Source organism: Xiphophorus couchianus, chromosome 7, assembly GCF_001444195.1.
Source record: "Xiphophorus couchianus chromosome 7, X_couchianus-1.0, whole genome shotgun sequence".
Classification (NCBI taxonomy): domain Eukaryota; kingdom Metazoa; phylum Chordata; class Actinopteri; order Cyprinodontiformes; family Poeciliidae; genus Xiphophorus; species Xiphophorus couchianus.
The window spans coordinates 14,186,085-14,200,415 of record NC_040234.1 but is presented as its reverse complement, the minus strand read 5'-3'; the positions used below and the strand labels follow the sequence as shown (position 1 = coordinate 14,200,415).

At 38.3% G+C, this 14,331-nt stretch overlaps 1 protein-coding gene across 1 annotated transcript in view; it reads left to right on the top strand.

The window, feature by feature from the left end:
- The first annotated feature begins 966 nt into the window (after positions 1-966).
- anos1 (anosmin 1) overlaps positions 967-14,331 on the top strand; it is a 59,282-nt gene continuing 45,917 nt past the window's right edge. The window contains exons 1-2 of the mRNA XM_028023361.1: positions 967-1,243; positions 11,129-11,176. Of these exons, the coding sequence (XP_027879162.1) occupies positions 1,061-1,243; positions 11,129-11,176 (231 nt within the window). The 5' untranslated portion in view covers positions 967-1,060. The remainder of the gene's footprint in view (positions 1,244-11,128; positions 11,177-14,331) is intronic.

Genomic DNA, 14,331 nt, shown 5'->3' with positions numbered 1-14,331 from the left:
TGTAAAAAAGAATGAATTTATTTGATTCTACTTTTTAGTGTTATAAGTGACAGAATATTAAGGCTTAAATTGGGCTTGATTTAACAAATCTAAATGTTCTTAAAACATCAGGAATTATTAATATTTTGCACACGTTCCAATTTAAATCAGACACCAGGTTACCAGTGTGTCGTGGTATTGCCAAAAATGAACCAGTATGACCTTTTAGGGTTGAAGATGGGCTTGAAAATAACTCCCAAATTGAATGCCAGGCTCCAGAAGACAATTTATTCTGAAATCAGAGACTGACAAGAAACAGAAAATCAACATTATTTGATGACTAGGCTGACAGACCATATCAGTAATGGTTAAATGGATCACTAATTGGTAATTTTGAAATCTCATGAATGTTTGACTTTCAGATGTTTGTTTTTATTGTTGATTTAACTAATCTATAATGATTGAAAAGTTGGGTTTCTAACATATAATTCCATTGTAATTACTCACAAATAGTTGCCAAATAATTGTGCTCTCTTTTATGTTGTTAGATATTCAGGTTTGGCTAAACATTATGCACACAGTGTAAGCTGTGTCACAACTCTCCAAAATGTAACTGAAAACAAAACAAAACAAAACACAAAGTTCCTTTAATGTTCACATTGGTCTTGTTGCCAAAATGCTTTAAATTGTTGCCATGTGACTTGACTTGTTATTGGACAGGTGTGCCTAAAAAATTATTCCGTAAGAGTAAATCATGCTTCACTGTGCTTGAGAGGAAAAAAAAAATACAGTTATCATAAAAGTTTATTCAAGTGGAGTAGATATGGAGAGACCTGCTTCATCCCTCCCTTTCCAACCATGAACTCTATGAAGCAATCTTTACCTGCTTCATCGCTCCTCGCGGACGTCACTCACCTTGGGATCATCCAATCGCGACGCACACGAGACCCGTAGCTCCTCCCCGGCGTATAATTGGAAGTTTCTTTAGTTTCTCCGGCGGAGCTCGCGCGGCAGTGTAGTCTGAGCTCGTGGAGGGATTAAAAAGACACCACCACCACCAGCAGCAGCAGCAGCAGCCGCGATGTTTACCGGGAGCCCGAGCGCATGTGTGACCCTGTGTTTGTGGATTACGGCCCTGACGAGCGTCTATGCAAGGAAGCAGGACGACTCCTTCTTCACCGCCAGCGTTTACCGAGCGAGATGCGCCTCGAGGTGCCTCAGCCTGCACATCACTCGCATCTCCGCGTTCTTCAAGCACTCACAGGTACGACGATCGGGGTGGTCGCTGCAAGCCAGATCAGACCCAGATACTACTACTGTGTTAGTAGGAGTCGTTGCCTCTCATAATAAATGAAACCTGTTCTCTCCTGAACTCTATTGAGGGGAAAACTGGAGGAGACTAATTGTGCTCTATTTATTGTTGATCAGGCAAATTAGTCTTAAATTAATGCAAAACAAAAAAGTGTCACCGAGTTGCTTGCAAAGTTATTGCAACCAGCCAGCAGAGAGATGGATAACTGTTGTCTGTTAGAATCAGGGCGCTTTACAAGCCTAATTAAGACATCGCCGTGTTTTCGAGACTTGGAGATGAATAATAGCTCCAAGTGCAGCCAGTTTCCATTCATTACTCGCTAATTACTGGAAAATGAGAGGTCATCTCTTTTGAGTACAAATGTGGTCGTCACCTTGCTTAGTAGCCACCACAATTTTACACTGTGCTGTGATGCAGACCTGGCTTGGATCCAATTGAAATTAGCTGGGTGTTTTGGTTAATTTTGGTATGTGGTGTCAGAAGTTGTTTTTCACCCTCCGCTGAATGCACTGTTCTCTCCCAGGACCCCTAGAGAAAAGAGCTGGACACTGATCCCTCCCTACCCCCCTTTTCTTTTTTTTTTTGGCTCCTTTTTCTCCATTTATCTATTTAGTGTCTGGCTGCCTTTACTATCACCCCATTAGGATTTTCAAGGCTTGTCTTTTTCTCAAGGTGCATTAATGAATCCCTAATTGTTTGGAAACATGCTGGAGATGGATTAATCTGTAGTTAGTTTGAAATGCACTCATCAGTTTTTCCTTAACTGATAGACAATTTCGCTCTTCATAAAGTAACACAAATGTCCCAAGGTGTTATCAGCTGGATAATTAGTCGGACTACCTTAATAGTTGCTTAAGCAGCTCATAAGTTGCCTCAGAAACAGTGTTACCTTAATGAGAGTGATGGGTGGTGCTCCTTTAGTTTCCAAGTAATTACTATTTTTTTTTTTTTTACGACTGGAAATATTTCCTAACAGCCAAATTTGTCTTATTAGTAAAGAAAGGAGAAAACATCGGCACCGTCCTTTAGCCAGCTGATTATTAGTGTGGAGCAACAAGTTAGGGAGGGGCAGCAACCCAGGTCACATCCTCTGACATATTATTGTAAGGACTTGTGGGAACAATATGATGGCAATTTTTCATGGTTTTGAAACAGCAACTTTTTAAAATCTTGTTACACCGGTATCATACCTACCAGACACCTCCTTACCGTAGTTAGTCATAGCATTATTTATGAAAAGATTAGATGTGACTTAGCTGTATTCAACATTGTGTTATGATAGAAATAGAAGTGAAGAGGCATTCAGCAGAAATAGACCTAAAACAGGGCTTTGTAAAAGTGCAACTTGGCGAGCGGTAGCAGGGATTAGTTTTGACCAGATTCCAGGAGAGTAATGCAGCCCAAGGTTGCATAGTCAGGGAATTAAATTAGTCATCAGCTAAGAAGTCAAATAACTGTTGGAGCCTCACCTCTAATGAACAACTAATAGTCAACATAATTGAGTGCAGAGTCTGAGAGTCTGAGGCGGTCCTCAGTAAGGGGGGAAATAAAAGGGAGGCATTTGTGTAAAGAAAGGCTGTTTAGTGATAAAGCAGTTTAAGCAAGAATAGGCATATCTGTGAGTATTGTATTTTACACTGTGGTCTCACTAGTCCTTTCATGTCAGAATGGGGGGTCTGGTCAGCTGTGAAAACATATGGCCACCCTCTTTCCTGCCCTCTACCCCCTGGCTCTGCCAGTAAATGCCAGCATCACAACTTAAAAGCTTCTGTAGGACACACACTGCTTTACTGATGCTGCTTGTTGAGGTCACCTTCCCACTAAATAAGCAATCTGGCTATGTTAGAGACGCACCAATTAGGCTTTTCCTAGCTTATACCAATTTCCTGCTTTCATTGAGGTCTGTCTATCAGATTCTGAATTTGACCATATTCATTTCTATATGGTAGAACTGTATAACACATGAAATAGAAGAAAATGTGCCAAAAGATCAGTCATATAGCCAAATCAATAAATGTATGTTGAATATCTTCAGGTGAAACCCTGAAAAACAGATTTTCTTTATAGGATGCATCAAAACTTAGAACTCTGTTTTCAGACTACAAACTAATCAACAAGTTTTTGAAAATCAAATAACACTTAAGGACACTTAAAACACAATATGCAGAATAGAAGTGGGTATTTCAACGTATAATCAGTGATGTACCAAAAAATATCGCCCTGCTATTGGAATTGGTCAATTTTTCTTGATCTGTAATACAAAATGTTTATTTTCCCTCTACAAACAAATTCACCAACAGCTTGCAGCTTGATTTGTTTAAGTCAACTAAAAATCAGATCAGATATTATTGCACATGGTTTGATGAATGAATGGTATAAATTATGCAGTGTATTCAACATTGAAACTAAGGTCTCTATCACAAAACCAGCAGGAAGCTGGTTTTGTCCATTTATTTATATATATATATAGATATATATAGATAGATGTAGATATAGATATACAGTATCTATCTATCTATCTATCTATCTATCTATCTATCTATCTATCTATCTATCTATCTATCTATCTATCTATCTATAGATAGATAGATAGATATAGATATATATAGCATTTAATTGCATATATCAAACATTGACTTCATCATTTCATGACTTGAAACTGAGCCTCTGTGTTTTTAAGAAGCTTCTGCTCTTTCTGACACACTGCCTTCAGCACGTCATCACAACAACCTTTCTCCATTAAATCATGTTAGCTTGTGCTAAATGACAAATCATGTTCATACCGAACAATAATACAAAACACACAAGCCATAGCCGTCATCTGGAGATTTGTGATGAACATTAGGGATAGAACCCTCCTTCAGTCGAAGTATTTTGGCAAATTCTGCTGTGAAATGTTGGTAGTTTTCAATTTACTCCTTCCTAAACTTGATTTGTGCAAACTACAACTTTCTTTGGCAATATCACAAGCAAAAATAAAATGAAGCCATGCAGCTGTGTTTTCTGGTAAAATGCATGCACACATGCTCTCATAACAAAACATTTTCCTTTTCCAACAGCTGTTATGCAGCGGCAAAGGCAGCAGAAAAAACTTAGTGTAGTCTTGTGAAGTGGAGTGGAGATACACTAGGGTTTCCAGGTGAGGGGCTGCGCTTGGTGTTGCTAAGTAACAAAATTGTGACCCAACAATTTAGAGGTTTTTGAAACATGTTGTTTTGCAGACACCAGCAGAATATTTACTTATTCCCAAAAAATGTCTGGGTGGTTTATATTGCTCTTGGACTGTTTCTAGAAGCAGTAGGTATCCAAATAGAAGTACAGAAATATGCAAAAAGTGAATTTTGCATAATAGTGGACCTCTTAAGCATCGGTGGATATATCTGTGGCACCTTTTTCCCCAATTTTTTAAATTGAAACTAAAAGAAAAAGACTAGGGGTGAAACATTTACAGTTTTCTGGTCAATCGCTGATTCCTGATCTTTAAAAAGCCTGACCCACCAACTCAGATTTTGGTCGATATCAATTTTTTTGTCTGAAATATTACTAAATACAACAAGAAAGTAGCTGAATTGATAATAGTGGGGTGACTATTGTTAACTGCAAATAATCAGACATAGACCTGGTGGGCCATTTTATAAGTCAAACCTCTCTCACGGGAGAGAAGAAGAAGATAGTTTTTGAAATTTAGACCTTTGTTGAAGTGGATAAGATCAGGACGTAAAATCAGCTTTGCATTTAAGTATTGGCCAATCACTGATCTCCCAAAATTAAGAAAATCGGCGCCAATAAATTGCCACATCCCTATAAAAGACAATTAAATTAAACGCTATTTGCTGAGGCAAACAGTGAGTAGAACAATGGACAATTGGCTGTTTCCAATCTACAGCCAATTTGCTGGTGCATCTCTTGGCTACGCTTAGACTTTAGTCCTGCCTGTAGCGGCCACGCTCAGTCAGCACACACCTACAGGTGGATCTGCTTCCTCTCAGGTCTTATTACAGTGACGGGCCTAGCAGGCAGCTCGGAGCTCCACTTGGGTGATTGAGACGACAGACCTCCTAATTCAACTCAGACATCCTTCGGGGGGGTCATTTAATACTCACCAAGCAAACCAAGACACACAATGCGTTCCATTTTAATGGAAATGAAACGTCTCGGTTGTATGTCAAAACAGAGCTCCGTTTCCCGTGTTTCCTGATATTTTACTGTCTCTGCTCAGCATCTAGTAATCTATCTGAGCTGCTACTAGTTTTGGTCTCAGAACAAAAGACAATTTGCTCCTTTTAACACATTTAGCAGCTGGATTCTGTTTTTTTATATATCAGTTTTAATTCAATCATTCTCTGAACACTGGAGAATTTAGATGTTGTTACAGATGTTGTGAGCAGCCACACGTCTGATTTGGGATAAAAATGAGAAGCTTTGTTTTAATTGCCACATATCTGAATTAGTGCGAAATGGAAACAAGCATGAAGCTGCAGAGTTGGGAAACTCATGGGTAGTCTATTGCTTGTCAGATTTATAGCAACAAGAGATTTATTGATGTAATAGCATTTCCAAACACAGATTTATTGACATTTTACTCCACTTTTGGGGAACTTGTCACCCCCAGTACAATAGACAGAGCCGGGGAACACCCAACCATAAATATTAGCTCTCGGAGACTTTTAAATATTAAGAGCGAGCTGGGAGCCCCACGCAATAATGTATTCTGAAAGCATCGGCCTTGTAGTGGATTATTTATGTGGGGACGTGTGAAGCCAAAAACAAGGTGTGTCCATGAGCTCTTGTTATTACATTTAAAGCAATAAAAATCTCACACATTTTAAATTCACTCATTCATTTCCAATATTGTAAAACTCTAAGCATCTTGCTTGATGGATTTGTGTTTCTTGAAGAGAAAAAGCACAAAAAGAGCAGCTGGGAAAGTAGTTTTTCCATGTCCTGTTGTTTTCAGCTTTTGATACGATTGAGATCAAACCACCGCCCCGCGCTCCTCTCATGTGTGGAGTTTTTCATTAGTGAAGACAGCAGATGAATAGAGGTCTATGTAACTTGGCTTAACCTCTCTCTGTGTGTGTGCTCCAGGAGCATGACGGTCCTGTCTGTAAATCTCAGCGCTGCTACAGCCCGACCTACCTCAGCTGACAAATTGCCCTCATTCCAATGTGGAGACAAACTTTACACCAGTTGTTGGAGATCACTGAAGCACCTTTTTATGTTAACATTGAGCTCTCTTTAACTCACTTTCAGGAGGTCCTGCCCCAGGAAATGATTAACATCAACTGAAAAATTAGAGGAAGGACCAACCCCATCTTTTATACTTACTTTATTAAAATCCCATACTTTTTATAGATTGAAACAATACAATAAATATTTGTTTGTTACTATGTGTTCATCATTAATTTGAGCATTAATTTGTTACACTCATCTTAATGAGGGCCACTGTTACCCAAGATTTTATGTTTAAAAGCTGTTAGCTGTATGCATGATCAGAATAGTCTGTTTACCACAGTCCTTGCTGCAAAACCATTTTCTAAAAGAGGTTGAATCTAAGCACATTATCTCCTTTATCTCCCTCCTGAATCAGTATGGAGGAGTAGGAGGCCTGGAGTAAAGATGTAACTTACCTGTTGCCGTAGTTACCTAGAAACATATTTGTTGCCAAACAGTTTGGTACATTACTGCCACCTTGTGATAGTGATGTTAATGTTGTGTTTCTACCAGGTATAGATGGGCAATTTAGGCCTGGTATTTTATCACAATGTTTTGTGAGATTTATTGCAGTCATGATTAAATGAGAGATGCACTGATCAAAATGATGTGACTGATTTTGGATGCCTAGTTTTTGTAAATCTTTATCCCCCAGTAGAGATTGTGACCAATTCTGATTTATTTTTACGCACTATTATATAAAAATATATAAGAACAGTATTACAAATATTGCTTTGGCCCTTTCTAAGTAGTTATTTATTTATATTAGGAGCAGAGGTATCAAAGGGTGTTGAACAGATTAAAAATGATTTAGGAGTTCACATTTTAAACTAAAACATAGATTTCTACCTTATTGCTTTGAGTTTTTCTAAACAGCCGTCACCATTTTCCAACCCAACATGTGTCATAATATGTTGATAGCTCCCAGGATGAAACAAGCAACTTTGCTGTACTTGGTTCAGTCTTCCTGTTATCTTCATGTTTTTGCTCTTTTCTTGCTCTGTCTCTTTGGCTAACTTAACCACAGATCTGTCTTAGAAAATGTTGTTTCTTTTCAAATAGCTTCTTACCTCTCATTTGATTCAGTTGGCAAACAAGTATACTTAAATCAAGAAAAACCTTGCAGGCTACAAGGTAGCGCAGTTAAAGTCCACAGGTTGCAATTCCGGTCGGGGATCTTTTTGCATGTGGCTTGCATGTTATCACTATTTATGTGCAAGGTCTTTTCCAGTACGCAAGCTTCCTCACACAGTCCAGAAACATGCAAGTTAAGCTAATTGATCTCTCTTAGTTGCCCCATGGAGTGAGCGTGTTGGGGGCATTGTTTGTCCAGTGTCTCTGTGTTGCTTTGTGAAAAAGTGGTGACTTATCCAGTGTACTCCACCTGTTTCTCACGCTTAAAATGCAATCTATGAAGATAAATTACAGTAACTACAAATATACTTCAATGACAGCTAACCACCAGTTTATTCATACATTTATCTTTTGTGGTTTGTAAATTTCTTAGTGTTTGGCCTTTTATTTTTGTTCTGGTAGAGTATAATGGAGCTTAACGTATCAAAGGACCAATGTAGCTTTTAAAAGACACATCGGCTTGCCTTTGAAGTCATGACTCCTCAAAACTTGGCCAGAACTCAACAAGGTCTTATAGGCCAGGAGGTGCTTTCCACTATTTTAAAGGCGAGACATGATATAAGCAAGACTAAATGCAAGAAAGGGATGCATTTAATCCTAGTGAAAATCCCAGAAGAAAAGAAGATTTACATTTTCCAAAGGAGTACTGATATCCTGAAAGATAAAAGGAGTTTTGTCCTCTGAGCTCTCTCTGTATTCTAGACAATGCAACATGCCTCTGGCCACCTGCTCCGACTCGTCTGCTGACAACACCCATAATGAATCTCTAATAAATGTCCTCTTTACATACTTCTCGTGTCACTCTACTGCCACCAATACAGCTCAGATCACCTTTGCACGTTCTTAGACCCCCACCCTGCCCAACCTCGTCCCTCCGAGTCACACCGGAGAATATCTGGAACGAATTCACTCGCTGAAGTCCTTGACAGTCCTCAGCTCTGCATAATGTTCGGAGAGTGGAGGAATGTCGTGGTGAGTCAGAGGGATGAAGTCCTGACCTATAATTATTCCCTCGTTGGTCCCTGAAATGGTGGGGTCAGGTCTGGACAGCTGGGGCAACATCCTGCTGAGGCTCTCTGTAACGGGCATGCTGTCACACAGCAAAATTAGCTCCTTTGTGGATCTGGCCCTGTCTTCACTGATGGATGGGCAAAGAGAGGCATCAGAAACAGGACAGATGATTTAGGATGCGGTCTATAGTTGTGACAATCTGTATAAATTATCCGGATGTATCGCTTGTCAGTGTAAATGTCTATGTGTTATTTATATTTTGTCACAAGTGGAATTTGGCTCCCTGAAACTCATCATTAAAAATTTAAATAAAAATATTTCACTGTGAACTTCACTAGGCATTAACTCTTGTGATGCTGAACAAAGTGATACGTGGATGAGTAATAAAAAATGATTTAATCCAACAGAGCACAGGTGTTCTATGTCACCCAAAAGGACCGAAAACTTATGGATGCACAGCAAACCCTTAAGCCAAACGAGCTCTTATTTCAGCTCCGTTTGGTAACAAAAACAACTATCCCAAGTCTCATTAGTGCTCAGACTCTTAAAATTTTTCATTCTTATCTGCTGCCTTTTGCGAGGGAGATTCTCTATAGACATGACCGTCCAATCAGGGATTCCTTTGAAGCCATTTGACCGCTATCCTTGACTTTAAAAGCACAACAGTTACTGGCACTGGATGTCAAATTAAAACCCCTGTAATGATAACTTCTCTGCCAGGATCTCATGGGAAATTTCTTCTGGATTACATTGTAAGAAAAGGCTTTGAACTTGACATTGAACCTAAACAGACTCTTTGCTTGTGGATCCCTGAAGTTTGAATGTCTTTTCACAGCTTCATTTTATGGGGAGGACAGGGAACATCCAGATCCCAGACCCAGTTCCAGGTCATTGACTAGAAAAACTTTTCTATGGGAACTCCAAACTTTCTGTTAGGAATTTATGCACTTGATCATTCATCATTCATTCAGAGGTATTAAAATTGGGAGCAGAAAGGCAATAAACAGCACTATAATTGTAATGGGTGGATCATATGTTCCAGTAATATATGAAATATATAGTTTTTACTTAGTTTTTTGGTGTTTTAGCCTACTCCTAAATGTCCTTTATAATGTTGTCGCTGACACTTGTCACTAAAAAAAGAAATATTTAATGTGGATCCATCTTTATCTTTTTTTAGCCTTGAAAATATGTTGAAAACTAGACTATTTAACCTGTGTCAATTAAATAAAACATTAACATCAATTCCAAAACATTAATTGGGTACAAGTTATACTTGATTGATAATTGATTTTAAAATTAGTTTGTGAGTGAAACTTTATAAAAATTATTATTTTGAATTTAGGGCTGTCCCATTTGCGTATTTAGAGCAGAACACATATCCACGCACATCAGACTCTAGTTTCAGACATAGACCAGAGTCAAATGTAAAAGCAAAGACTTTCAGACCTGAATTGGACTTGTGCTCGAGTCTCATTAACAATCTTGCATGTAATCAGAAGTGAAAGCAAGTGATATGTAAGTTAAAGACCATCCTTACAGGTGATGTATACATTTTCTTTTGAAACGGTGTGCTTGATTATAAACAAGTGATGTTCACGGCTATTAATTGTTCATAACCTGCTCATGTTCAGGGTCATGACATATTTGGACCCTGGATCAAACTATTATAACTTAGAGCAACCTCCAAGCTTGTAGATATAATTTATTGAAGTCTTGAAGCCACATTTCCTTTCATAGTGTATGACTGAGACATAGAAAATTACTTATTAATTATGAATTTTCCTCCTGGGGTGGTATGAATTAATGCACGGTCGGTACGAAATGACCTGCAGACAGCACATTTATGTTCTTGAATTGAGTAGACTTAGGGCAGAATAACCAGTACACACCTATTGGACTAACAGGCCATTGAGTAATTTATTTGATAAAGAATAACAAAGCTCTTAACCATAACGATGACAGGAAATTACCTTTTGGACAGGCAATTTGACCTTTTCTGGTGTTTCACTTGATAATCTTACATCTTTCTACACATGAGCTTTAACAATAGACATAGCTAACTATGTGGACCAAATGTTTGGTTTGTCAGAGGGCAAATAATTGTACCATCACAACAGTTAGGACAGTCAGTCTACCAGGGCTGCGTACATCATTGCCCTCAACACACAGGAACATGTGTTGACAGATCAAAAAAAATCCTCACAAAAGCAGAGGTCAGTGCGCTCTCCTGAAACTGACCAGTGGTGTGCTGCGGCCCACTTCTCTTCTTTGGGTGGAGATGGTCTGACTCAGACTTACACATTAATTAATCACCAAGAGGGCTGTGCTTCAGGCTAAGCAGTGTGTGGATGTATATCGTGACAGGAGAGAAGAGGGTCAGAGTTACGTATGTGCATTTTGATGGATTGATTGTTGCAAATGTATTTTCAACAGTATCTCCTGATGAATAATGATGTTTTCCCTTCTCCTTTGCAGAATAATGGCTCTTTGGTGTGGTGCCAGAATCACAAGCAGTGCTCCAAGGTAATGTGGTTTCATTTCTTTCATGAATGAGATGCATGCCACGTACATGGCTCATTATCAGAGAATAATATGACTTAAAGCGTACGAGTTGCAACGGGACCAGCCTTTTCATGCCGCAACGGCAAACATGAACTGTTGATATAGACTATCGTGAGGGAAGAAGAGTATTTAATGAAATTGCTTCGGCTTTTGTTGTTGCCTATTTGCTCCTAATTGGAATACAATGAAATAGGATTCTGAGGAGAATGGAAAAAGTACAAAAGCAAGGTGTGATTGCTTGTTGTTGTTATTTGGAGTTCCAGGCTGATAAATTATTATGGCATGTGTCCCATAGGGCTAGTTTGTGTTTTGTGCCCCGTTTGAAAAATGGTTGATACAAAGCTGGCGTTGACGGCTCTTCTGAATAGATGGTGCTGACATACTCCATCAAACTCTCTCGGAGCTGTTGACAAGGCCCTCGGAAATGCGCTGTAAAAGCCGTAGGCTGGGAGCAAGGATGGATGCACCAGCAGAGTTGATCCATGTAGTCATCTCAGCAGGGCTCTCTATAGCTTTAAAGACGCCTTCATCTCCTCTATCTAACTGGAAAATAAGAATTTGCTTCTGTAATATAGCATCTGTGCTGTTTAAGTGTTTATGCCCTGTAAATATTTAACATTTTGCCATCTTACATTAGGTTTTTGTATGACAGACAAACGCATAGTACTGAATAATTCTGAACTGAACAAAAAGCAATACATGGCCTTCAATTTTCTTTTTTATAAAATGTGTGGCATGCAGGTGTATCTGGCCCACTGTTCCCAAAATGTTTATTCATTTATAGCTACAAATGTTTTAGGGCATATTTCAATCAGATTTCTACATCAAGGAACTGATTTTCTGTACTTTGCAAAACAGTACTATCTCAGTCAGATTGGATATTATCTATAGAGGTGTATGTTAGTCCTTATGACAGGAAAGTATAAAAAATGCTTTCTTTTGTGTTTTCTTGAGAGGAATTATGTAGTTTAATGTAACCTGAAATTGTTGTGGATTTTGAGCTACAAAGGATCAAATTTTATTATATTTGAATGAAAAACCTGTGAAATAGTCCTTTAATCCAATGCTGATACTCTCCTACATCAGGTTTAGCGTCATTAGGAGCTCATGGTTGGCTAACTGCAAAAATCTGAGAAATTTGGATTTTTTTTCTGTTAATTTATTACTATTTTTCTTTACCCAGTAACCTTAAGTTCTACCAGAAAAATAATCTAAAAGTGAAGGTGAAACCTGGCTTAGTGATGAAAGTTGTCCTCTATTCCAAACACGGTGTCTGTATTAGTCAAATAAACAGGAACATCTCCCTTTCTTACTTAACCTAAGAGTCTTGGACATACACACAAGGTTTTAAGCTAAAATGATCCTCCTTCTTACAATGAGATCTCATTATAACACTACTATTATCTCATGTGTTTTTAAGGGATTTCAGAGTAATGAGGGGTTAATGCAAATTCTTGCCACACTTTTCAGTTGTTATTTGTATAAAAAATATCATACATTTTCCTTCTACTTCATAGTTATGCATAACTTTGTGTTGGTCAGATAAAAATCAGATAAAATACAGTAATGCCTTTGATTGCAACAAACCAAACCGAGAGAAAGTTTCAAGGACATGAATACGTTTGCAAGGCAATGTATCTGTTTCTGCTCTCATCGACTCTTAGATGTATCAAACTAACCTATAAGGACAAATGTTTTTGTAACGGTTGTGACAAATCGCATGTGGGCCCTCAGTGTGTTCATCAACTCCTCCGTCCACAGACATAAGTTATTGAGGAATGCACACTGAGAATTAGTGCAAACTGATTGTTATTAATTGGATAGATGTTGAAAAATACAGTGTGGCTGCAGTTTTACATGGTTGCCTAACATTCCTTCATGTGTGCTGCTAATATTAATCACAATCAGTGTCCGATATCAACTGCCTTGCTAAATTCACCCTCTGTGCTCAATTTGTAGATTCCCTTTTTTGAATTTCAAATGGTTCCTACACAGTTTGAATCTGGCTCAGGTACAGCAGAGCTATTGTGCTTTGTGTTTTCTGCTGCATTTTCAAATGCAAATATTTCTTCTTTTACATTTCTTCTAGCATCCCCATAATGTTTAAAGTTGAGTTACAGTGCCTCAACCTTGGAAATATTATAGTGTATTTTCTTTAACTTCTATGTGATTGACTAACACTATGTTACAAATGGTTTTCAAGTTTTTCAAATCTCAAGCAAAAAGATACCTTGCAAATCCAGCCCTCTTTTATCCAGTAGCCTTAAATAAAATCCAGTGCAATCCATAGCCTTAAGAAGTCAACATATGAGTACATAATTACGTGTGTGTAATTTGATAACAGCTATTCTGAAAATGCCTAAGAGGTTTATGAGTTAATATTACTGAACAAATAGCATCATCAAGATCAAGTGATGATAACACCAGAAAAGTTAGGGATAAGGTTGTGGAGGAGTTTGTAGCAGGGTTTGATCTGGTTTATGTTCTCCATCTCTGTCCTCACACATGACACCTTGGGAAAGTCGTGCACTGTTTCTAGGGGTGTGTTCTTTAGTTTCAACCATTTCTGCACATCGCAATTTGTTACAGTCTGCCTTCAGCACAAGTGGTGCCTGCTAGACTGGAGGGGCAAAGAAAAATCTAAAACCATACTTGTTTTAACAGTTATATGCACAATTGAATGTAGCCAAAAGTGCAACCTCGGAGGAAAACCTCTTAGAGGTTTGAAAAGGATTCAACCATACATTATATGAAGAATCTGTGGCAAAACTTCAAAACTGGTGTTCACAGATGCTCTCCATCCAGTTTGATTAAAATTTTTTACTTATTCTTCTTTTTCACAACAAAGGTTAAGCAAAGAATACAGTCTCTAGGTGTACAAAGTCACATTCTCTAGATAACTAGTGGCTGTAAGTCCAGCAGAAGGCATTTTCACAAAGTACATGTAATACTTTGGAAGAGGTATATATCACTGAAATGCTGTACGTTAAGATTTTCGAGGAAAACATGCAAGTAAAGACTTTCTGACTGTTGGTAACACAAAAAAGGTGTAATTTATCATATTTTGAAACTTATGTGACAGGCAGTCTCCCTCCTGTCCACTTTGATTGCCAACA